Below are 24,032 nucleotides of genomic sequence, written 5' to 3'. Positions count from 1 at the left end.
TCATTGCGTTAAATGTCATCTTGTCAACAATTTATTTTGATAAATTTATAGTCCAAAAAATTTCCTAAAATAATGTTGATATATATTTCTTTTTTTTCAACTTACAGAAACAAATTTGCAATATTTCAAAGTGACTTATTTCTAAAAAGGTAGAGAAGCACCCCAAAATCAAGTTAAATGTTTTATCTCAATAGTTCATAAAACTCATTGTAATTGTCTTATATTAACTAAATGGAAGTTAACTTAGAAAATCAATTATAAAATATTTACTTAAGAACAATAGGAAATCTGCTTTGCTCCTCCTATGCTTCTCCTTGTTTAATGTTTCCTGAATACTACTGAAAATTTATCTTTTCTGGTGATAGTCTGGTGGTCAAAATTCATCCATTCTCAAATGGGACAGTAATAAAGTATGCACATTTACTTAAGGACTCTAAAACTTCTGAAAAAATTAAGAAATAAACTTTCACTGCTAGGCTTTCTCTTAATACTTGTTCAGCAGGGAATGCTTATTTTAGCTAAGTTGAGGCAATCTATTACTTGGTGTGACTGATTGTTACCTTGATGCCCAACCAGAATGCTGACTTTGGTATCCAGACATTGTGTGGTTCCCTCCTACACTAACTATGGACTTGATCCCGGTCTTTAGTCAAAGGGATATAAGCCAAAGGGATGGAAGCACAGACTTCATAAGCACCCTTAAGAAACCTTAGTTATCTTGCTGGAGAGGCTGCAAAGAAGAGAATAAAGGGGCTGACTGAGAAAAACATGAATGAGGGTCAGCCACTAACTGAAAATTCAGGGATGAACTCAGCTGACATGTTTAGCTGAGCCTAACCTAAATTGCCAACCCAAATCATGACCAAATAAATGCTTACTGTTTGAGGCACCAAGTTTGGGGATCATTTATTATATATCAAGATGATTGATACACCCGAGAAGATAAGAGAAAGTTAGAGATGGAAGATGATAGTACTGGGTTATAGTCTAGATAATGCCTGGGTTTCTTTTGGTCTAACCTTCTTTGATTTTTTAACACTGAAGCTAACACATTAAAAAGACTATTTATTTTATCCATGATGATCTCATCATCCTCAATAAGATCATAAACAAATTTAGTTTCTTCTTTTTTATGACAAATGAACCTTTTATGACTAACCTTAGTGAAAAAAACTTAAAAATATGAACAAAAGGGAAAAAAAGGGAATATCTGTTTGAAGGTATATGAGAGCAACCAAGGCATCCAGAACCTGTGGAGTAAAGACCCCCAAAGAAAAGAAAACGTATTAAAGTAAAATTTTTATTTCAAGAAAACATTTTATAAAGCAAGTACTATAAAGGCTAAGCAGAATAAATTCAAAGAAAATCATTTTTATGCATATCACAAAGTCTGCATCTGCCAATTTATAAGCAGTTATGGAGGCCAGAAACTAAAAGGCAGCAAAAGTTAAGGAGGATTTTTGATAGTCTCACAGTACTAGGAGGTAAACTGGTGTTCAGGCCAACCAAAGAAAAGAAGTCATGGTAAACACTGTATTCTTCTATTTAAAACCACTGAAGAAAACAGTGAAATTTATGGGTAAGCTGGAAACACACCTACCCGCACAAAGATTGTGGTCCACACAAAACAAAAGTAGATCAATCACATGACATACTTCAATGCCCAACAGAAGTGAAAATAATACTTTTAGAAGGAAAATATCATCCTGACCATCTATGTTTAAACATCCAATGTCTGTCGTTCAAAAGCTATAAAGGAGAAGGAGACAGGAGCAAGAAAGAAAACAAATCCAAATGTGAACACATTAGACTTATCTGATTTATATCCAAAATAACATGAAAAAACAAGCTAAAAGAGAAATTTTCAGTAGAGAACTGAAACCCATAAAAAATAATTACATAAAAAATTGAGAATTGAAAAATACAGTAACTGAAATTATGAATTCAAAATATGTGTTTAGCAACAGATTAGACACTGCTGGAAAAAGCAGTAGTAAGCTGGAGGACATTAAAGTATAAAAAAGACCCAACTGTAAAGTACCTGAAATTTTAACCCATTTTCATGATAACAGGTTGATTTGCCACAAGTTTCCTGGTTGCTAATAGAAGGCAGGAGATAAAGTATAGTTTATGATTTACAGTAATAGCAGTAGCCAGACTATCAGTATCTGGGCCACTTATTCCATCCTCAGTTTCCATAAGACTAAACAAAGAGGACCAAATGACAATGGCATACACAGTAAATTGGGTTACATGAGAGGAACCCTGAGCTAGGGGACCTAATTCTTTCATGATGAACAGTAGCATGTTTCTCTTTTCTCTGAAAAGAGTATCCCTATATTTTGCGACTGTTTGCTATACAAACATCCCTGAAAAAACAGTCTAGAACAAAAGACAGTGCTTCACTTCACGTGACATGCAAAATCCAAAAGACTGTGGAGATATTCTCTCAAGAGACTGAAGCAAAGAAAGTGAATAGGATGGAAAATATTTTTAAAAGCATAAGAGATATATGAGGCCCAGTTTAATGGTCCAGTATATTAGCACACTTGTAATTTGAATTCCAGAAGATTGGAGAGAAAGGAAGGAACAGAAGCAATGGCTAAGAATTTTACAAAAAATACATCAAACACAGGTTGCAAATGTTCTAAGAAAGATGGACACTAAGCAAGAAAAGTTCAAAGAAAACTATATCTATGTATATCGTAATAAAACTGCTGAAAGATAGGATAAAATGCTAAAATCAGCTAGAGGAAAAAGACATTATTTTCTTTTTGCTTCTTTGCAAAAGTAAAAATGACAGGTAAATTCTTAAAGAAGCCAATGGGATCCAGAAGAAAATGGAGTAACATCTTTGAAGTGGTGAAGAAAAATAATTGCTAGCCTAGAATTCTGAACCCAGCAAAATGTCCTTTAAAAATCAAAGGTCATACAACAATTTTTAGCCAAACAAAATCTGGCAGACCAACTGTTAAAAAAATACCAAAGGGACTCTTTTTCAACCAGAAGGATAATAATCCTAGATGGAAGCAAGGCAATGCAGATAGGAATGGGTACCAAGAAAAGAATAACTTGACTGATTTACAAAACAATAATAAAAATAAATGCAGAGCTCCAAACATTTGAATCAGGAAAGTAAATGGTATATTCTAATGACTTTTCAATAACCGAAAAAAAAAAAACAACAGAGCTCTAATTTGTATTAGACTCCAATTAGTCAAGGATGTATATTGTAATCCCTAGGATAGGATAACTAATAAAGAATTAAAAAGCACTGAAAAGTCAACAGAAGGGAAGAAATGGGATAGCAACTTTTTAAAAAACTTGAATGTGGGGATTAGGGTATAGATCAGTGGCAGAGCACTTGCCTAGCACTTGTGAGGCACTGGGTTTGATCCTCAGCACCACATAAAAACAAATAATAAATAAATAAATAAAGTAAAAATAAGAAGAAAAGATACAGAACTGTATTTAAAAAAAACTGTCCCACAGAAAAGCAAGATGGGAATACAAAAGGAAATGAATCGAGTGGATACAAATAAAAACAAATGGTAAAATGGAATATTTAAATCTAAACATATCATTCATTTAACCTGTGAAAAAACTAAGGAATGAGACAAATGATGAGTCACCAAGAATAAGGAAACCCAGATAGAGAAAGAGCCGATGATGGCACGGTAGTGGGCAAATAGTAGAAAGAGGACTAAGACCTAAGGGGCAATTTTGGGGGACTGGGTGTTGAAAAGGGGAGGAGCTATGTTAAAGGGGTCTTACCTGTCTGGGATAGCCATTCCAAACCTCCCAGAGGTCATATGCCCAAGGTTTCTGGGAAAAAAAAAAAAAAAAAAACACAGGAAGCCAGGAGACAAGAAATAAATTTGTCAGAGTCAAAGGCTAATTTCAACAGAAAACAGCTCTCCCCGATGTTTACTGGGGGCAAAGATACACTGCACAGGAAAACTTGACTTTGTATATTCTTATTGCTTCTGTTGTACACAGTTATCCCTGTCTAGGTATTTATCCATATTCCTATATGACACCCCCACCAAATTCACTGCTTCTAATGAATCTGGGATCAGTAAATAGTGCTATCTCATTGAGGGGATTAGTTTGAACAAGTGAATCTACTAAATTATTTCTGATTCAATTACTGTGTCTGTAGCAATAAAAATATCTTGAGACATCCATACCAAAACAATATTTGAGCAAAGTCTTGAATTTCAAGAGAAAGCTCTAAACCTGGTTATCTAACTGGAGGTATTATATCCTAAAGGAATTCATAGGCAGAAACTTTAAAAATTAAAGGCAGATTCCAACCAAAGATATCAAAAAGGGAACTTACATCATAAAGAAATGCAATTCCAGCAACAGTAATCATTAAGTAAAATGCAAATCTCCAGCTGCCAAAAGAAAAAAAAAGTCTTTACTCCCTTATAAACATGATTGACATCTGAGAAGAAAAGGATTTGGTATGACAGAGTTTGGAAGAACATGCATTCTGGAGTCAAAGAAATCTAAATTCATATCCTGGCTCTGCCATTTATTATATATCTACAACCTTAGGTAAATCATTTCATCTCAGGAAGTCTTAACTTCCTCATCTGTATAATGGGAATAACAAAACTTACCCCAAAATGTAAAATGAATTAAAGATAATTTACAAAAGTATTGATCATGGTTCTAGTATGAAGTAAGCAACAATACATATTAGCTACTTATTATTATGACTAGGCCAGTTCTGGATACATAAAAAATAATGAATTGTCATCAATGTAGAGAGAAGCAATCTAATTAGCTTGATAACCTATTTTAGGGGCTGAGGTTGTGGCTCAGTGGTAGAACTCTTGCCTAGGATGTGTGAAGCCTGGGTTTGATTCTCAGCACCACATAAAAATATAAATAAATAAAACAAAGTTTAAAAAGTAACCTGTTTTATTCCCATTTAATTCCTACTTGAAAAACTTGCATGTGGCCAGACTTTACTCTTTTTTCTTAAAAGCAGAATTTGGAAAAAAAAATAGTTTTCTCATGTATGGGGAAAGCTTTACATATTAAGAACTTAAACGACATCAACTGATAGCAACATATGAATCTAAATTTAGATCCTGATTCAAATAAACAATCTGTAAAGAAAATTATAAGACAATGAAGGAAATCCAAACACTCATTAAATATCTGTTTGCAAATTAAAATTCTTTTAGTATAATAGTGGTTTTTCACTTATGTTTAAAATAAAGAGTTCTTCCCTTTTAGAGATACACCCTAACGAATTAGTTAAACCATACAGTGCCTGACATATTCTTAAAAAATTATCTGTGGCTGGGGAGAGTAGCCTGAGGAGGAATTTAGATAGCATAATACTGGCTTTGAGTTGATTGTTGAAGTTGGTGATTGGTAGTAGCAGTCATAGTTCATTATGTAGTCTTTTTACTTTTGTATATGTTTGCAACTTTCCAAAATAAACAAAAAGCTTATACTAGGGCTGGGGATGTGGCTTAAGCAGTAGCATGCTCGCCTGGCATGTGCGGGGCTCTGGGTTCTATCCTCAGCATCACGTAAAAAAAAAAAAAAAAAAAAAAAAAAAAAAAAAAATTAAAAAATTCTCTCTCTTTCTCTCTCTCTAAAAAAAAAAGCTTATACTAAAAGTTATGGCAGGGCTGGGGCTGAGCCATAGAGCGCTCACCTCACATCACATATGTGAGGTCCTGGGTTTGATCCTCAGCACCACATAAAAATAAATAAAATAAAATAAAGGTATTGTGTCCAACTACCACTAAAAAATAAATATTTTTTTAAAAAGTTATGGCTATTTTATCTAATGATTGCTGAAGCAATAATAATACCAAAATAAATTTGAGTGAGGCCTTGCAGTGTTTTCCTCAACATCCCTGTAAGACAGGTAGGAAATAGGGACATAAGCATATACTGATTTTGTAGATGAAAAATCAGTCTCATTATAGCCAGCCTACTTTCTCAGTTCATGTAGTAAAAAATAATAAAGCTGAGGCTATAATCACAGGTCTTTGGACTCTGCATTTAGTAGTGTTTCCTGAACTTTATCATTGCCTCTGAGTTAGATCATAGTCTTTCTTCATAGCTTGTTTTTTTAAAATATATATGTATAATTTAGTTGTAGTTGGACATGATACTATTATTTATTTATTTATTTATATGTGGTGCTGAGGATCTAACCCAGTGCCTCTAAAAATCTAGGCAAGTGCTCTACTGCTGAGCCCCAGCCCCAGCCCCTCATAGCTTGTTTTCATAGGAGAAAAAAAAGTGGATTTCAATGCTCAGAAAGTTGAACCATAAAAATACTCAAAGGGCATTTTACAAAATGAGAGTTGAAACCTGTCTGCACTTGTCATCTTTGTGTTTGGCCTAGACAGCATTTCTTTGGCTCCCTGGGTTATCTTGTCCAGACAAGAATCAAAAAATAGATGATAAGGCCAGACAGCCCACAAATGCAGCCAAAAGTCTAGGTGGCAAATCTTTTGTATCTCAAACATTTATTGACATCTTGAGTCTGTGCCAGGCACTATGCCAAGCACATGTTATCACATTTTTATCAAGATTTTAACATTTATTTTAACAAGATTATGAAGTTGATACTATAATTAGCCACTTCTTGCAGACCATTGCTTGATTCTCACAACCCTAAAAAAGTAGATAAGATAAATACTAAAGGAAACTGGTGCTGAGTGAGATCATGTAAGTCACCAAGGTCATTAAATAATAATAATCAGATGCAAGAGTGCAACCCAAGTTTCACATTTTTCTGGACCAGTTCTACTCAGGTTTCATCACACCATACCTGAGGTTTTCAAAGTGTGCACCAGGGATCCCTGAGGTCAGAATATTTTTATAATACTAAAACAGTGTTTCCCCCTTTCGCTCTCATTCTCTCACAAGGCTGCAGTGGTAAATTCTAGAGGTTGCATAACATGTGATCATATTGTTGTTCTGAATGAAACTGCACTGGTGAAAAGTGTGTTCATGCAGTCTCATATTTTATAAATGTCTGTTTTAATGTCTAATACAGTAAATGTCTGACTAATTAAGTTCTTGGGATTTTTAAGAGAACATGGAATCCTGGACGAAGAAGTTTGAGAACTACTGCACTTCATGGATGATAACATGAATAATGATGTACTTGCTGATGCAATTTTACTTGGTTTATTTGGTTACTTCTTATTCCCAGGAGAGGCTTATATAAACATAATTGTGGGAGGGAAGGAAAAAAACACTAGAAAAATTCAGAAATTGATCCATTAGGCAAAGCTGGTAATAGTAGGAAAAGAAGGAACTGCAGAGTGAAATCAGAGAGAAAATGGGAAGTGTGGATTTAGACCAATGGTGAAAGAAGCTGGTGGAGCCAGATGGGGCAGGATGGGACTCTGTAGTGGGAGAGGTAGAATGGAGCAGGCAGTGTACCTGTGTGGTCAGGCAAGGGTGAGTTAACAGCCACCTGGAGAGTCCTCCCTCTGGCACTGGGTATTCTTTCTATAAACCTTGGGTACTTTGGAGTTGCTTCTTATTATTAGATGGAAATGCTTACTTTAAAAAGAAAGATGTCCAGGTAATATGGAATTTGATTTTTTTAAAGGACCATCTGTGGACTAAAATCTCGAATGCTGTGGCATGGGACACAGGGGTTACCACTAAAGGAAATAATCATGGAAACAATTAACTGAGCTCAGGGTGCTCAGAGATTAATGTATTTAGACATTATGGAGAGCACCAACAGGATTTTCTGTCTGTTGGAGAGTAATTTGTAAGAGGTTAAAAATGTTAGGAAATACAGGTTTCCTGAAATTTCCAAAATGTCTGGGCTAGTACCTCAGGCACTGATTTCTGAGGTACATTCCAGAAATTAGTAGAATAAAAGTGAATAGTAAAAATTAAACAGCTTGGCATTTTACCTTCATCTATTTACACAGTTCATAATCAACTTTTAACAGTTATCTGATAGAATAAATTTGTGGTATTGCTAAATAAGATAAAGCTTAAATTTTACTTGTGGGTTCACTGTTTCCTGAACATATTAGATAATTTCCTGCTTTGCATCTTTGCTTTATGTGAAAATTCCATCCCCAAATCCTGCTTTCTTTTCTTATGGAAACTCAACCCATTCTTCAAGATTCAGATAATAAGGTTTTGTCTACTCTGAAAAGCTGTTGTCTAATGCTGCTGATATGCTGACACCCCCCTCTGAAGTCCCAGAGTACATCTAAACGTGACCATGAACCTGCTGGTGTACAGGCCTGCATCGCTGGAGTGGAATAACAATAGGTGTTATGGCATTATGGGTAATGGTCAGGTCTCCCCAGTCAGCTGGTTAGGGCTAGGGAACAGACCTTACATGTTTACTTCCCTCTTAAAATCTAGACCGCTATACACTCTAGGATAGTACTCCATGCTGAGATCTTCAACATGAACCTCTGCATGACATGACTGACTGGTTAAGGTAACTCGAAATTTCCTTCTGTAGCCTGAACTCTGTGAACATCTTCCAATGCAGAGCACAGCCCAAATGTTTCCAAATTTCTAAATGTTACTCTGTGTAGGGTATGCTCTGCTTGGTGAGAAGAAGGCAGGAGGTGGCAGGCGCAGTATGAGGCAGCAGAAATTATATCAGAATAGGAGAGAGAAGACTTGAACACAACAGCTCCTCAGACAGCTAGGTAACTTTGAGCCAGTTCCTTAAGCTAGATGGATGTGCAGTTTCTCATTTCTCAAACATAATAAGCCCCTGTTGGTGGGAGAATCAAACATACTTTCATAAACTGCGAGGCACTACAATGCATAAGAAATTGCCAGAGAATTTCACTGGAATATGATTCAGCTCAGAAACAGAGAATGAGTCCCCGCCTGGGCACTTTAAGATAAAAATCATCTGTTAGCAATAATGAATGAATGTCAGAAGAAAAAAAGGAGGATGCCATATGAGACCTGATCTACTATGCCCTTCTTTATGGTGATGAGTTACAGATATCCTTTGTGTCAACCTGACATCAGTGGCAAAGCAGTATTAACTAATTTTTCAAAAGCTAAAAAACAGAGAGAAGCCAGTTAGAAATAGCAAGGCCATGCACGGGGAGCCACTGCAGGAAAGGCAGTATAAGCCTTTGACCAGAAAGAGGGTGTTTAGAGACACCCTGAAGAATGGATCTGTCTCTCTAGACACTGGCCAACTTCACAGTTGGATTACAGACTCAGGAATGTATAGAGAAATTAAATGAAGTCACTGAAGTTTTGCCACAGGCTCCAGTTATTTATTTAATTCTTAATTTGGCCAGTCATTTATTTTAACATCAAAATAAAATTACCTGGTAGAAGTCACTAGAAAATGTAAAGGCCTTAAGAAAGAAACAGGCAGTTTCAAATGTGGTAGCAGACACAAACCAACTAATATACATTCATCTGGATATAGAGAAGAGGAGATAGTAAGAGCATTGATTGAGACCGCCTTTTTGAGCACTTTCTGCCACCAAGAGAGTGACCCAAAGTGCTACAATACGAGGGGGAAAACACAGCAGAACTCAAAGGAAACAAAAAATAAATCCAGTGGAGCCTCCCTGCCTGGAGACTATTCTAGGTAAACCATGCTTGAGCTCCAGCCCATCCTGACCCTCCTGCTAAGTCATCTGGGATCCAAGAGGCACAGGCTGTGCAACCCACAGGCAGGGCTGGGCTCATGAACTAAGTCAGACAGAAAGAGGTCCTCACAGTTAGTGTCCTGAGGAACACACTGGGATATGTTCTGAGACCTCCTTTGCTCCTACCATCATAGTGATTGGAAACAGGAGAAAAGCCTTGTGACCTAGTACCAACCTCAGTTCTAGAAGAGACAACACCAGGTAAGACATATGTTACCTCTTATCTGTTTTTTTTTTTTTGTATTTATTTTTCTAAGTATTTAGTGTCTCCTGTCTACCTTAGAGAATTCATAGCTGGCTCATTTCAGAGAGTAGGGAATCGAAGTACAGAAGGGAACGGAGCAGGCATAACACTCTGACATAACGAGCTGGGTTTGAACCCTTCCTCCACTCCAATGTTAGTATCCTAAGAGGACCACTCTGCTCCACATAATTCTGCAGAACTGCAACAGCTTTGACCATCATTCTTACCAGGCTTCCTGAAATTTCTTCAACCTGCAAGGCCTCTCTTGATTCCGCCGACTCCTAAACCATCTTTCCACCTGGCGCTCCGTCAAGTTACACTTCTTTGCCAGCCCATAAATATCAGTCTGAAAAAAGATGAAACAAATCAATGAGTGATAAAGAGCAGAATCAGATAGGCAGGCAGTTAAAAGACAGTGAGCTTGGATTATAAAATCTTGTATATGAGGGATAAGAGACCTTCTGCCATGAGACCATGAGCCAGGGAATTTATCTCTTTTGCTTATGGAATTACTCACACACACACATCAACAAAACAAAACAAACAACAGAGAGAATGTCAGTAGCCTAGCTGTTTTACTGAGAAAGACCAAATCTTCCTAAGTTGGTAGCAATCCACATGTTCAAGTTTCATTCGTGAGCTCATTCACTCAGCTAAAACTTATTTAGACTTGCTAGGCGCCAGATAGAGTAGCATAGTTTTAAATGTCAATCAAACCCAATATTCTAATTTTTCCTGTAGGAAAACTGAAGCCTTAAGCATTTTAGTGACTGTCCAAGAGCTAAAATTCATAACAGAGTGTTGTCAGGAACTTAGATTAGTGTGCTGTTACTTTACATGATATAATAGTTTTAGAAGGTAATTTAAGAAAAACAGGTGCTGGTCATTTACTTTCACATTTAATCAGATATTCAGCTCATTTCAAACTAATCTGACCTATTTCTAATTATTTAAATAATGATTGAAAAATATAATGACAGTTTATCCTCTGGAAAACACTAATCTACAGGCTATGATTTAAAATTAGAAACAATATGGATGATGAATTAGTTCAAAGGTTACAAACTCGGTGGTCAACCAGGGCCAAACAAAACAAATTATCAAGTGGGCCAGATCCATTTCATAATAAATAGGATTTTAACACAGGTATGTTTTATATGTTATACTTAGGGCAATAGTCTTTATTTCCAGACAAATAAACCTGTATTTACAACAATTCCTAGAACTTTATCAATATAAGAAAAAAAATTTTTCCTCTTTATTATATTGTGAAAAAATTAAAATTGCCTAAAACTGACCCTCAGTTTTGGCACTAAGGAAATAATCAGTAACTATGTGGATGCAGCAAATAGAAAAGCACATGTCACATCACTGTCTGATGATTACAGAGACAAAGCAGTCCAAGGATGTTGATGTGAAACCAATGGGTTTTAAAAATGTGGATCAATACCCAGAGGAAAGGTTTTTGTTTGTTTGGGTACTGGGGATTAAACCGAGGGTCACTCAATCATTGAGCAACATCCCCAGCCCTTTTTTATATTCTATTTAGAGACAGGGTCTCACTGAATTGCTTAGGGCCTCATTAAATTGCTGAGGCTGGATTTGAACTTGTGATCCTTCAGCCTCTTGACCTATTGGGATTATAAGCATGCACCACCACACCCAGCCCCCAGAGATAAATTTAAGCCAGTAGCAGTGAACACTGTGAGGCCATACAAAGCCTGACTGCAGGCCAGATGGCTGAATACCCAGCAGTCTGTAACCAGCCAGATAGCTTTTGCTGTATCATCTCATAGGATTCATCCAATCATTCAGGGCACAGAACAACAGCAGATAAAGTCATCAGAAGTTACCACACTGAAGGCCTAGAAGAGGACTAATTACAGCTTAATATCCCTACCAAACTTAATAACCTTACCTTAATATCCCTACCTAACTTAACTTGATCTGGAGAGGGAAAGAAAAACGAAACAAAAACAGGATACAGCCCATATTAGTCTGTTTCCTGTAAAGTACACCCTCTAATCTTTTTTAGGTCAAGGGTTGGCTTATTGCTGTTTGTTTTATTCTTCTGAGGAAATAGAATAGGCAACTATTCATTAGTGCCTACTACTTCTGGGCATTGTGCTAAATGTTGGAGATCTAAATGAATGAGACTTCCATGGGCCTCCTCACAAAGTATGATAAGGATGTCAGATGATATCACAAGGAATTATAATAAAATAGTATGAGTGTTGAGATAGAGAAAGATCAGGGTACATGGGACTTTACTCCATGTAGGCAGTTCCTGGAAGTCTCCCTTCAGCTAAGCCCTTAAAAGTGCCCCAAGGAAAAGATGAGGAAGCCAGTGTCCTGCAGAGGAACCCACATGTGTGGTCATGGACAGATGAGAGCAGGGTGAGCAGAGAAGCCTTGAGAAATGGAGAGTCTCCTAGAAGGGGAGGAACAACTGAGAGGAGGGTAGAAGGATATAGCTAGGGTCACTTAGGAGGACTTCGCCTGGAATTTACCAGATTATAGGCTGCTTGTGTTTTAAAGTCTCCCTCTTATAGTGTGTAAAGAATAAATGAGCAGGATGGAGACTGGAGGTGGAGATGAAGTTCATGCTGCCCTCCTAGGTCTCTGCTCTTCACAGTAAGGGTCTAACAACCGAGGCTGGACAATATTGAAAGTATGGGGGCAGTAGAACTTGGTGGGAAGGGCAGCAAGGTGAGAATAGAGGACCCTGTCCTCTTGCCTCCTAGCAGCACAGTCTCCAGCTCTACATTCTGTCTTGGGAAAAATGGCATAGTAATGAGGCCATATGCTTCCAGCCTCCCAGGAACAGCCTCCTAGGATCAAGGGATGGGAATAGGCTATGTCAAGGATCGAGTGCTGTGTCAGTGATAGAGATTTTTATGGCCAAACACAGAAAGGGAGAGCATGGACTGAAAATTATTTAAGAAAAAAAGTATTATTTCCTTCTAAAATAATTTGAAAACATTATTGATCCCCAAGACAGATGATATAATTCAAATCCTATTACGTGGTCCATAATAGGACACATTCTCAAATGCTGCTATTCTGTATTCTATGTGTTCTGAGAGTGAAAGGGTTCTGGGTCTAACTTTACTGTTTTAAACATTTCACTCATTCATTCAAAAATAATCTCTCCTTACTAGTGTCAGGCACTATTCTAGGGATTGGAGATCTAGCATTGAGCAAAAAACCTTAAGTTCTCACTTTCATTCTGGAATTTCCCCAGATCTTAGAACAATCCAACTTTGTTATTATCCCACCACTTCCATGAATATCTGTTTAATATATGCATCTAAAAGATAATAATTGTATATGATTTGAAGGCTTTTCATTTCTTGGTTTTGAGTGGAGATGAACCTAATTAGAAGTCAGTCTTGACAATACCAGACTCATGCATGACAATATTATTGGGTAAGAAATCTTGCAAGCAAAAGTTTCTAGAAGTGTTTAATTAATACATGAAACAAACAATTATTGAACATGTATATGCACAGAAAATTGGGCAAGATATTATTGGAATGGAAACAAGCACAATTAAGTGATCAGCAATATGCCCTTGGTATAATTTGAGTTGAAAGACATGTTTTAAAATGCTTCTGTAGAAATCAGTAAATGATAAATACAAAATTAATGGTATGGACTACAAATAATAAACAATGACCTTTACTGAGCATCCACTATGTGCCACACACTATTCTAAGTCCTTGTGTGCATTAATTCCATCCTTAGAAGAACCTTACAACAGAAACGTTATCATCATTCTCAATTCAAAATGGAGGAAACTAAGGCACAGAGAGCGAAACTAATCTGCCTATCTTGGCACACAAGGTCTGCAACAGAACTGGACTCTGGTCTGCTCAAAGCCTGTCCTCGCAATCATGCTTTCAGCTTCTCTGTTACATATTACTATGAACATGGTAATGACTAGAGAGTGGAGGGAAAGCATCACAGGCAGAGCCTTGAAGAGACGTAGTGTGGCCCCAAGGAAGAGCAATGAATGGGGCCAGGTTCCTGGCTGCTTGCTTGTGGTAGATTCACCCAGATTCTTTGAATCTCATGTCTCGCCTGTAAAATAAACTGCACTAGGTGAGGCTTTTGCTCTAAAAATGTTTGAATCCATGGATGAATCAGTCTAGCCAATGGGAACTCATTGACCCAGGAACTGGCTCCTTGACCCAGGAACTGGCTTTAGGTCAGTCTTCAAGTACCACATTTTTTAAGCTCTCTTCCAGATTTGTTCCAGATCAGTTCTGATCATGTTTTTACTAAGGAAAAGGCTAGATAATAAGTTCCATTGTCACTATATTTTATCAATGGCAGAAAAATTGATCTGTTGGTCAGAGATGTTGGTCTCTTCCAAATATTTCTCCAAACATATCTGATCAAGCCCCAACATACCTTCCTATGCAGGGAGCTCAGCAGAGCAATGAGAGAAATAGCTGTAGTAGATACAAATGAATTCATAGGGTTGAGGACCCTCAAAGAATCTATCTGTCCTAAAATGCTGTTAGCATATACTCAACTTTAAAAATGACTGATGAAAGCTGTCTTCATTAATCATGGAGGGTGTGCCACTTTATTTATTTTTTTGTGGTACTAGGCCTCAGGCATGCTGACCAAGCACTCTATAACTGAGCTACACCCCCAGTTCAAGGGTGTGCTATATTTGTAGAAGTTTCATTTCATATGTCATTTTAACTATGGAAATATAATGAAATTTTAGTGAACAATAGACTGACCTGGATACTATTTATTACAGATATTAATTAATTAAACATTTCAGAGCCAGGCATAGTGGTGCATGTAATTCCAGTGGCTCAGGAGGCTGAGGCAGGAGGATCCAGAGTTCAAAGCCAGCCTCAGCAAAAGCAAGGTACTAAGCAACTCAGTGAGAACCTGTCTCTAAATAAAATACAAAATAGGTCTGGGGATGTAGCTTAGTGCCCCTAAGTTCAAGCTCCAGTAACAAAAAAATAATAATAAAAATAAAGATAAAAATTTCAGTGATATATAAAAATTCATTACACATCAACACTTGAGAAGGATACCTTGTAGCAGGCACAGTGGTGGGCACCTATAATCCCAGTGACTCAGGAAGCTGAGGCAGGAGGATCACAGGTTTGAGGCTAGTCTCAGCAATTTAGTAAGACCCTGTCTCAAAATAAAAAATAAAAAGGGCAGGAAAGTAGCTCAGAGGTAAAGCATCCCTGCATTCAATCTCTAGTATAAACAACAACAACAAAAACACTGTATTGTGAAGAGAACTGACTTTCTTGAAAATTCATCTCTAGAGATAAGCAGCAGCACAGCATATTTTTAATTATGTCAAGGCCTTGCACAAAATAAAAGCACTACTCATGACCTCATGGACACTTTCATTATGTATGGACACTTTCATTATTTTCATGGTGCCACAATCATCAAAAGTGTCCAATAGGGCTTCTCTGCTATGATGATTCTCTTTCTCGATAAGAATACTTTGTATGTATTTCCATTAAAAATTAAATTTACTATTAAAAATTAAACTGTGATCTTTACATCCAACTCATGGTACTGACTGTTAATTCTCAACACTATGGTTGACAACATAGTTTAACTATTAACATTTGATATTTTAGATTGTAATATGTATTTGTAATTTGATATTATCCTTGGGATGCTGTATAAACTGTCAACAGAGCAAAGAAATAATCCAAATGAATCAAATCTTTTGCTGATCAGCTGGAAGAGGTATCTTGCACAAACAAGGTAAACCATGAATGATGAACCACTAAGAAAGGAGATCTTTAAATCCACAAGCAAAGAATATGTACTTACTTGTGATGGTTGCCTTGTGGAATGCTTGAAAAAGTTCTCTAAGGTGGTATTTGGTGTAAATTTTTTAACTTCCTTTTGAATGCCAAATGTTTTTGCTAGAGGTGTAGCAACAAACCTACAAAAATATGAAAAGAAATTAAGCTCAATATCTCAGAATGAATCCACAACAATACCAGAAAACTAGAGCTGTAACTTCAGATGCTCAGGGAAAAATCCATCATTTGCTTGTGCTGTGCTATAGTTTGGATGCTGAATGCCTCCCAAAGATCCATGTGTTACTTTGGTTCTCATATGGCACTACTGGGAGGTACTGTGGATTTCTAAGAGGCAGGACCTGGTGGGAGTTCTTAGATAACTGGGAATATACTCTTTTGCTTCCTGATTCATGAGGTAAGCAGTTTGCTCTATAATTTCTATTTGATTCTTTGTTATAATTTATATTTTTATTACTATACTGACATTGTTGATTTGATAACACATTGTTCTCATACTTTCATTTAGTTCCTTTTTAACTCATCTGCATTTATTACTCTTTAAAGCAGAATATTGACTTGGGTACTAAACATTTCCATTCACAAGCCTTACTGACTTTCTGATTGAACTGCTTTGTAACACTCCTAGGGAGGGTTAAGTTTTGTTCCTCTCAATAATTTTATTTGGAAAACAAGCCCTGGAGAGGCCAGCCAGTTGTTTCAGTTTAACATACCTGGTTCTAGAGCACTAGTACATGCACAATGGCATAGAAAATTTAAAAAGTGGAATCTAACGAGATGAAACTCAAGCCATTTTAACAAATATTTTTCTTTTAAATATAGAGGTCTATCTTGGAGCATTTTAGGAACAAAAGATTTGGTCTGGTCTACTAGGGATACAAGTTGGTAATGAACACTTTAGATCACAAAGTTAATGATAGGTTACATGTTTTAGAACAAACATCTCAACCTGTTAAAAAATAAGCCAATGTGAAACTAGAAAAAGCATTACTAGTTCTGCATTAGTGCCTAAAGCATCACAGTATCACTTAAAAGTATAAAGAAATCTTATCTTCCCTCAAGTAGTTATTGTCGTGCCATACAGACTGTTTGATAAATGTTAATAAAAACAAAGAGCAAAAAAATCCTTGAAAACATCAGGAATGAAGGTGAAGTAGGGGACACACGTATGAGTGGTTCTTCAGAAGCTTAGTCTACTTCTTCCATGCGCCATGTGTCATCGTCTCCTTCCAAGGCAGCATCTCTTCCGTTTTACAGCAGCTCTGGTGTCATCAGCAGTGGGGTCACCCTCATCAATACGTAGACCAAGTTTGATCATCCTGTACATCCTGTTAGCATGGGTCTTGGGATCTTCCAAACTGAAACCAGAAGACAGGAGTGCAGTTTCATACAGCAAGATGACCAGATCTCTCACAGACTTATTCTTATCAGCCTCTGCCTTTTGCCTTAAGGTCTCAATGATAGAGTGGTCAGGGTTTATCTCCAGATGTTTCTTCGCTGCCATGTAGCCCACTGTAAAGTTGTCTCTCAGAGCATGAGCCTTCATGATTCTTTCCATGTTTGCTGTCTAGCCATACATGCTTATGATGACATAGCATGGGAGGTAATCAATCAGTTTGACACACCACTTTTTCTTTTTTTTAATTTTTATTGTTGGTTGTTCAAAACATTACATAGTTCTTGACATATCATATTTCACACTTTGATTCAAGTGGGTTATGAACTCCCATTTTTACCCTGTATACAGATTGCAGAATCACATCGGTTACACATCCACTGTTTTACATATTGCCATACTAGTGTCTGTTGTATTCTGCTGCCTTTCCTATCCTCTACTATCCCCCCTCCCCTCTCCTCCCCTCCCATCTTCTCTCTCTACCCCATCTACTGTAATTAATTTCTCCCCCTTGTTTTTTTCCCTTTACCCTCACTTCCTCTTGTATATAATTTTGTATAACCATGAGGGTCTCCTTCCATTTCCATGCAATTTCCCTTCTCTCTCCCTTTCCCTCCCACCTCTCATCCCTGTTTAATGTTAATCTTCTTCTCATGCTCTTCCTCCCTACTCTGTTCTTAGTTGCTCTCCTTATATCAAAGAAGACATTTGGCATTTGTTTTTTAGGGATTGGCTAGCTTCACTTAGCATAATCTGCTCTAATGCCATCCATTTCCCTGCAAATTCCATGATTTTGTCATTTTTTAATGCTGTGTAGTACTCCATTGTGTATAGATGCCACATTTTTTTTATCCATTCATCTATTGAAGGGCATCTAGGTTGGTTCCACAGTCTAGCTATTGTGAATTGTGCTGATATGAACATCGATGTAGCAGTGTCCCTGTAGTATGCTCTTTTTAGGTCTTTAGGGAATAGACCGAGAAGGGGAATAGCTGGGTCAAATGGTGGTTCCATTACCAGCTTTCCAAGAAATCTCCATACTGCTTTCCAAATTGGCCGCACCAATTTGCAGTCCCACCAGCAATGTACAAGTGTACCCTTTTCCCCACATCCTTGCCAGCACTTGTTGTTGTTTGACTTCAGAATGGCTGCCAATCTTACTGGAGTGAGATGGTATCTTAGGGTGGTTTTGATTTGCATTTCTCTGACTTCTAGAGATGGTGAGCATTTTTTCATGTACTTGTTGATTGATTGTATGTCCTCCTCTGAGAAGTGTTTGTTCATGTCCTTGGCCCATTTGTTGATTGGGTTATTTGTTTTCTTATTGTCTAATTTTTTGAGTTCTTTGTATACTCTAGATATTAGGGCTCTATCTGAAGTGTGAGGAGTAAAGATTTGTTCCCAGGATGTAGGCTCCCTATTTACCTCTCTGATTGTTTCTCTTGCTGAGAAAAAACTTTTTAGTTTGAGTAAGTCCCATTTGTTGATTCTTGTTATTAACTCTTGTGCTATGGGTGTCCTATTGAGGAATTTGGAGCCCGACCCCACAGTATGTAGATCGGAGCCAACTTTTTCTTCTATCAGACGCAGTGTCTCTGATTTGATATCAAGCTCCTTGATCCATTTTGAGTTAACTTTTGTGCATGGCGAGAGAAAGGGATTCAGTTTCATTTTTTGTTGCATATGGATTTCCAGTTTTCCCAGCACCATTTGTTGAAGATGCTATCCTTCCTCCATTGCATGCTTTTAGCCCCTTTATCAAATATAAGATAGTTGTAATTTTGTGACACACCACTTTTTCAACCTTTTTCTCCAAGATGTCCTTCATGAACTTGCAGAGGTTTTCAAACTTTGTCTTTTTCTCTTCCTGTTTCTTCTTCTCTTTTTCATCCTCTGGAAGCTCCACACGCCCTCTTTTGTGATGGACACTAAAATCTTCCCCTTAAATTCGTTCAGCTGTTGAACACAGTACACATAGATGGGCTTGATCATATAGATCACTTCCAAACTATGTTTCCGAAAATGCTCCACAAAGATAGAGTTAGCTACCTAGTCCCTTGTCTCACCTGTGATATAGTAGATGTGTTTCTGGTTTTCCTTCATTCTGGTGCAATAGTCCTTCAGAGAAACCATCTCATCCCCAGAAGCAGATGTGTAGTATCATAACAGCTCTGAATACTTCTATCAATTTTCAGAGTCTTCATGTATTCCAAGCTTTACATTTTTAGAAAACTGCTCACATAATTTTTTAAAATATTTTTAGTTGTAGATGGACACAATATCTTTATTTTGTTTATTTAGCTTTTCTTTCTTTCTTTTTTTTTTTAATGTGGTGCTGGGGACCCAATGCCTCAGATGTGTTAAGCAAGCAGTCTACCACTAAGCCACAACCCCAGCCAGATCATAGGATTTTTTGTAGTTCTCTTTATCTTCTGCCAGTTCAATGAACAGTTCTAAGCATTTTTTAACCAAATTCTTTCTGATGACTTTGAAAATTTGGCTCTGTTGCAACATTTCATGGAAAATATTTAGAGGAAGATCCTCAAAGTCCACCACTCCTTTAATGAAGTTCAGATATTCAGGGATTAGCGTCTCACAGTTATCCATGATGAAAACCCTGCATACACACAACTTAATGTTGTTGTTGGGTGTGTGAGAGACTTCCCACTGAGGTTAAGTTTCCGTCTCATGAGAACGTCAGGGAATTCCCTACCCCTACCCCTCCTCTCTGAAGGGCGCCAAGCCCAAGAGCACCAAATTCAAAAGTTTTCTTGACCAATCCCCATAGGACACAGTGTCCGCTGGCTGTTCCTGAGTCTCCCTACCAATCAGCACCTGCTACATCACCTACGCAACCCTTCTTAAACTGAAGCTTGCAAGTTCACGCTCTCTGCCCTCTTCCTCTTCTTTCTCTCCTCTCTGCTTTCTCTCTGCCTCTCCTTTTCTTCCCTTTCAGGCAGCCCCCCAATAAAATCTCTTGTTTGAATCTCCGTCTCAGGTGAGTCACTCGCCTTTCAGTTGTTCTTTTTCTTTCTGTTTTCAAAGAGGTCAAAAGGAGCACAACTTGGGACAAAAAGAAGAGCTCTGAATTCCAACTGTCCTTCAATGGAAAAATGCTTCACTGCCAAGTGATCTCCCCAATTGGTCAAACTTTCATACTCTTCATTAGTGATATTGTCAGGATTTCTGTCCAAACAGGCTTTGTTTTGTTGAGTTCTTCATGATCAATGTACTTCTCCTTAATCTTTTTATTCTTCTTCTTGTCACCATCCTTCTATTCTTCTTATTCATCAGAACCAACATCTTCATCTTTAGGTTTGTCATCAGGCTCCATTTCTTCTTTTTCTTTTCCTCCTCTGTATCTTCTTTTCTTCTGCCTCATCATCACTGACTTCTTAATCACGTTCCTTCTCCACAAAGAGAGTAATGGGGATAGCCAATAAGCTGGGACTGCTTTTTCACAATCTCCCTTATTCTTCTCTCCTCCAAGTACTAAGTTTGGTCTTCTTTCAGTTGCGGGGTAACCTTTGTCCCATGACCCATTGGTTCCCCTGTCTCAGCCCTGAGAGTGAAGGAGACTCTGATGGGAATCCCAGGGATATTGCTCATCATCTTTGTATTTGGTGATCACAGTCACTTTCTCGGCAACCAAATATGCAGAATAAAAACTGACACCAAACTGGCCAATCATGGAGATGTCTGCGCCAGCCTGCAAAGCCTCCATGAATGCTTTGGTCCCAAACTTGATGATAGTACCAAAGTTATTGATCAAGTCAGCCTTGATCATTACAATTCCAGTATCCATGATCATGAGGGGTTGGTCTTGTTTGTTTGGAATGAGATTAATGTGCAGCTCCTTTCCAGAGTCTATCTTACTGGGATTGGTCAAGCTTTCATATCTGATTTTGTCCAAGGTGTCTGAGGCTTTGGAAATCAGCTCCCACAGGAAGATAGATCTCTTTGTTTGAATAGAAAGTGTTGATGATCAATGATATCAACTGAGCAATCTCTACCTGAAGGCAAAGGTCTCCACCTCCTCCTTCTCCTCCACATGCTGGTCTTGGGTCTGGGTCTTCTCTGGCATCTTGGCTGGTAATATCATGAGCTCCACGGTATAGTAACACCAGGACACTGAAGCAATTCTCCTTTAATTCTTAAGTATGTTTTTTTTCTAAAATTTTGAACATGTTTAAAATAGCTGATTTAAAGTCTTTTTCTAATAAGTCCAACATGTAGGCTTTCTCAGGGACACTACATTTTCTATGTGTAGGACATAAATAAATACATTTTTTATTTCCTCATGTGACTCCTAAGGTTTTGTTGGAAATTGGATGTTAAATACTGTAAAGTCACTACTCTGGAAATCAGACTTCCCTCCCTTCTCAGAATTTTTTGATTGTTTATTTTTATTTGCTGTTGTTTAGTTACTTTTTAAAAACTAAACTGTGAACTCTGTATTCTTTGTCATGTGTGGGCACTGAAGTCTCAATTAGGCTAGCTTAGGAGTCAGTTAATGATTAGACAGAGATTTCCTTAAGGCCTAGAAACATTAAGTGGCTGTGTGCATGTTGGGGCACACCTTCAGCATTCAGCAGGGCATATAACTATGCCCTAGCATATGCTCACTATTTACACAGAACCTAAAGGTCATTCAGAGGTGAGAGTTAGGGCTTTCCCAGGTTTTCCCCAAGTCATGGGCATGTCCAAATCATAACACTTAAAAGTGGCCTTCTGGATTGTCAAAAATATCGCCGTCCCTTATGGACACTTCATTTCTTAGTTTTTCGTGTTAAGCTTTTTCACCAGACTATAATTTGCTCTGATTATTATCAATTGTGTCACAAAGGTATGAAACTAATCAATTGCCACAGATTATTTTAGATAAACATCCCCAAAGAAAAGGCCTTTTCACTGAGTGAACTCTGAGACAAGTCTAATAGAGACAGCCTTCTTAGAAGTGTCATCCAGGGAGCTACCAGGCAGGTCAGATAGTGAAAATTCCCTAGTAAGATGCTTTGAAGGAGCTCCAACTCTGTTCTGTTCCCCTCATTGGCTTTTTAAATGAAGTATTTGCTCAAATCTTTTGCCCATATTTAAAATGAAGATACAATTATTGAGTTATAAGATTTCTTCATATATACTGAAATTAAGTCCTTTATAAGATATATGTTTTACATATAATTTCTCCCCATCTGTGGCTGGCCTTTACATTCTATTTACATTGTCTTTTTCTAAAAAAAATAATTATTATCCAGGCATGGTGATGCATACTGTAATCCCAGTTATTTGGGAAGCTGAAGTATGAGGATCACAAGTTTGAGGCCAGCCTGGGAAACTTAGTGAGACTTTGCCTCAACCAAAAATAAAAAGGACATGGAATATAGCTCAGAGGCAGAGCGCTTGCCTAGCATGCATGAGAACCTGGGTTCAATTCCCAGTATCATGAAAAATAAATAGTTAAATAATAATTATTAAGGCATTCTTATATATCATATAATTAAACCCTTTCAAGTATATAAATTAATGACTTTATAGTAAATTTACTAAATTATACATTACCATGAATCATTTTTAGAGTATTCCCATCACCCCAATATGATCCCTCATGCATGTTTATTGTTCCTTGTTTCTTCTTGAACCTGCCCTCGGAAACCTCTTATTTATTTTATATCCTTAGAGCTTTGCCTTTTCTGGATATTTGGTATAAGTGGAATCATATAATATATGATCACTTGTGTCAGGCTTCTTTCATTGCTTGGCAGTTCATCCATGCCATAGCACTTATTTGTAGCTCATTCCTTGTTATTGCTGAAAAATAACCCAAGGTATAAAAACACACTCATAGTATCTTTTAAAGAACAAACATTTTTAGCTTTTTCTTAAGAGAAACAAATGCATATACATAAGCTTATCTTCTTTCTTTTTATTTTTAGTTGTAGATGGACACAATGCCTTTATTTAATTTATTTATTTTTATGTGGTGCTGAGGCCCAGTGCCTCACGCATGCTAGGCAAGTGCTCTACCACTGAACTACAACTCAGTCCCTAGCTAAGCCTATTCTTATACTTAGATGTTCTTAACAGCTTCATTTGTGATAGCCCCCAAAGTCTAAACACAAATTGATATCAATTAATTAAAGCATAAATAAATTGTAGAATGGTATATCCATATGTTGAAGCTAGTCAACAATAACAAAGAATCATTGATACGACCACATGAAAAAAATCGCAAAAGCATTATGTTAAATGGAAGAAATAAGATACAAACAACTATAATCTCTCTGATTTCCTTTATAGGAAATCCTATAAAATGCAAAATTACAGCAACAGAAAGCAGATCAGTGATTATCAGGGGATAGTAGGGGATTAACTGAATAAGAGGTAAAGGGAAGTTTTCGGCTGATGGAAATCTACACCATAATCATAGTGATGGCTGCATGATTGTATTTATTGGTCAAAATTCACCAAACTTTGGATGAACTATATGTGAATAAAACCTTGATAAAGCTGATATAAAATAATGGGATATCTCTATTGTTCCTTCAGTTCTGATAAAAGTTTAGTTTCTACCAGGTCTATTCTTTTCTAGTACTTATTTAGGAGAGTTTCTGTGTTTAATTAAATTCAAGACATTTAAGTTAGGAATGATCATTTAGCCCTTTATTCATTTTTTAATATCCATGGGAGTTGAATGAAAAAAATCTCATAAGATAATGGGATAAAGTGTATAAATCTGTTCAACTTCCAGATGGACTAAGGTCCTTTGGAAATGGCCCATGAATTTCAGAGACATATAAAAACAAGCTAATTATGCACCAGATGTACACAGAAATGTGGATAGAGTATAAAACACTATGCTGAATTTTTTACAAAAGAATAAGGTCTTAGTGCCATTCCATTTATGT

The 24,032-nt window shown here is 37.2% G+C and overlaps 1 protein-coding gene and 1 pseudogene across 2 annotated transcripts in view; both read right to left on the bottom strand.

Moving 5' to 3' along the window:
* The window catches only part of LINS1 (lines homolog 1), a 154,802-nt gene that overhangs the window by 53,613 nt on the left and 77,157 nt on the right, over positions 1-24,032 (bottom strand). The window contains exons 8-11 of the mRNA XM_081290167.1: positions 15,739-15,853; positions 10,131-10,249; positions 4,343-4,400; positions 3,775-3,825 (exon numbers count right to left, since the gene is read on the bottom strand). Of these exons, the coding sequence (XP_081146293.1) occupies positions 3,775-3,825; positions 4,343-4,400; positions 10,131-10,249; positions 15,739-15,853 (343 nt within the window). The remainder of the gene's footprint in view (positions 1-3,774; positions 3,826-4,342; positions 4,401-10,130; positions 10,250-15,738; positions 15,854-24,032) is intronic.
* On the bottom strand, positions 15,739-21,211 carry LOC308646775 (heat shock protein HSP 90-alpha-like; annotated as a pseudogene). Its single transcript has 5 exons — positions 20,151-21,211; positions 19,516-19,770; positions 18,920-19,359; positions 16,898-17,358; positions 15,739-15,853 (listed from the first exon to the last, which is right to left on the bottom strand). The product of its transcript is annotated as a heat shock protein HSP 90-alpha-like (transcript).

The sequence above is a fragment of the Spermophilus citellus genome (genome assembly GCF_964194105.1).
Source record: "Spermophilus citellus genome assembly, chromosome: 4".
Classification (NCBI taxonomy): domain Eukaryota; kingdom Metazoa; phylum Chordata; class Mammalia; order Rodentia; family Sciuridae; genus Spermophilus; species Spermophilus citellus.
Note: the sequence above shows the minus strand (reverse complement) of the source record. Positions and strands in the feature narration are given on the sequence as shown.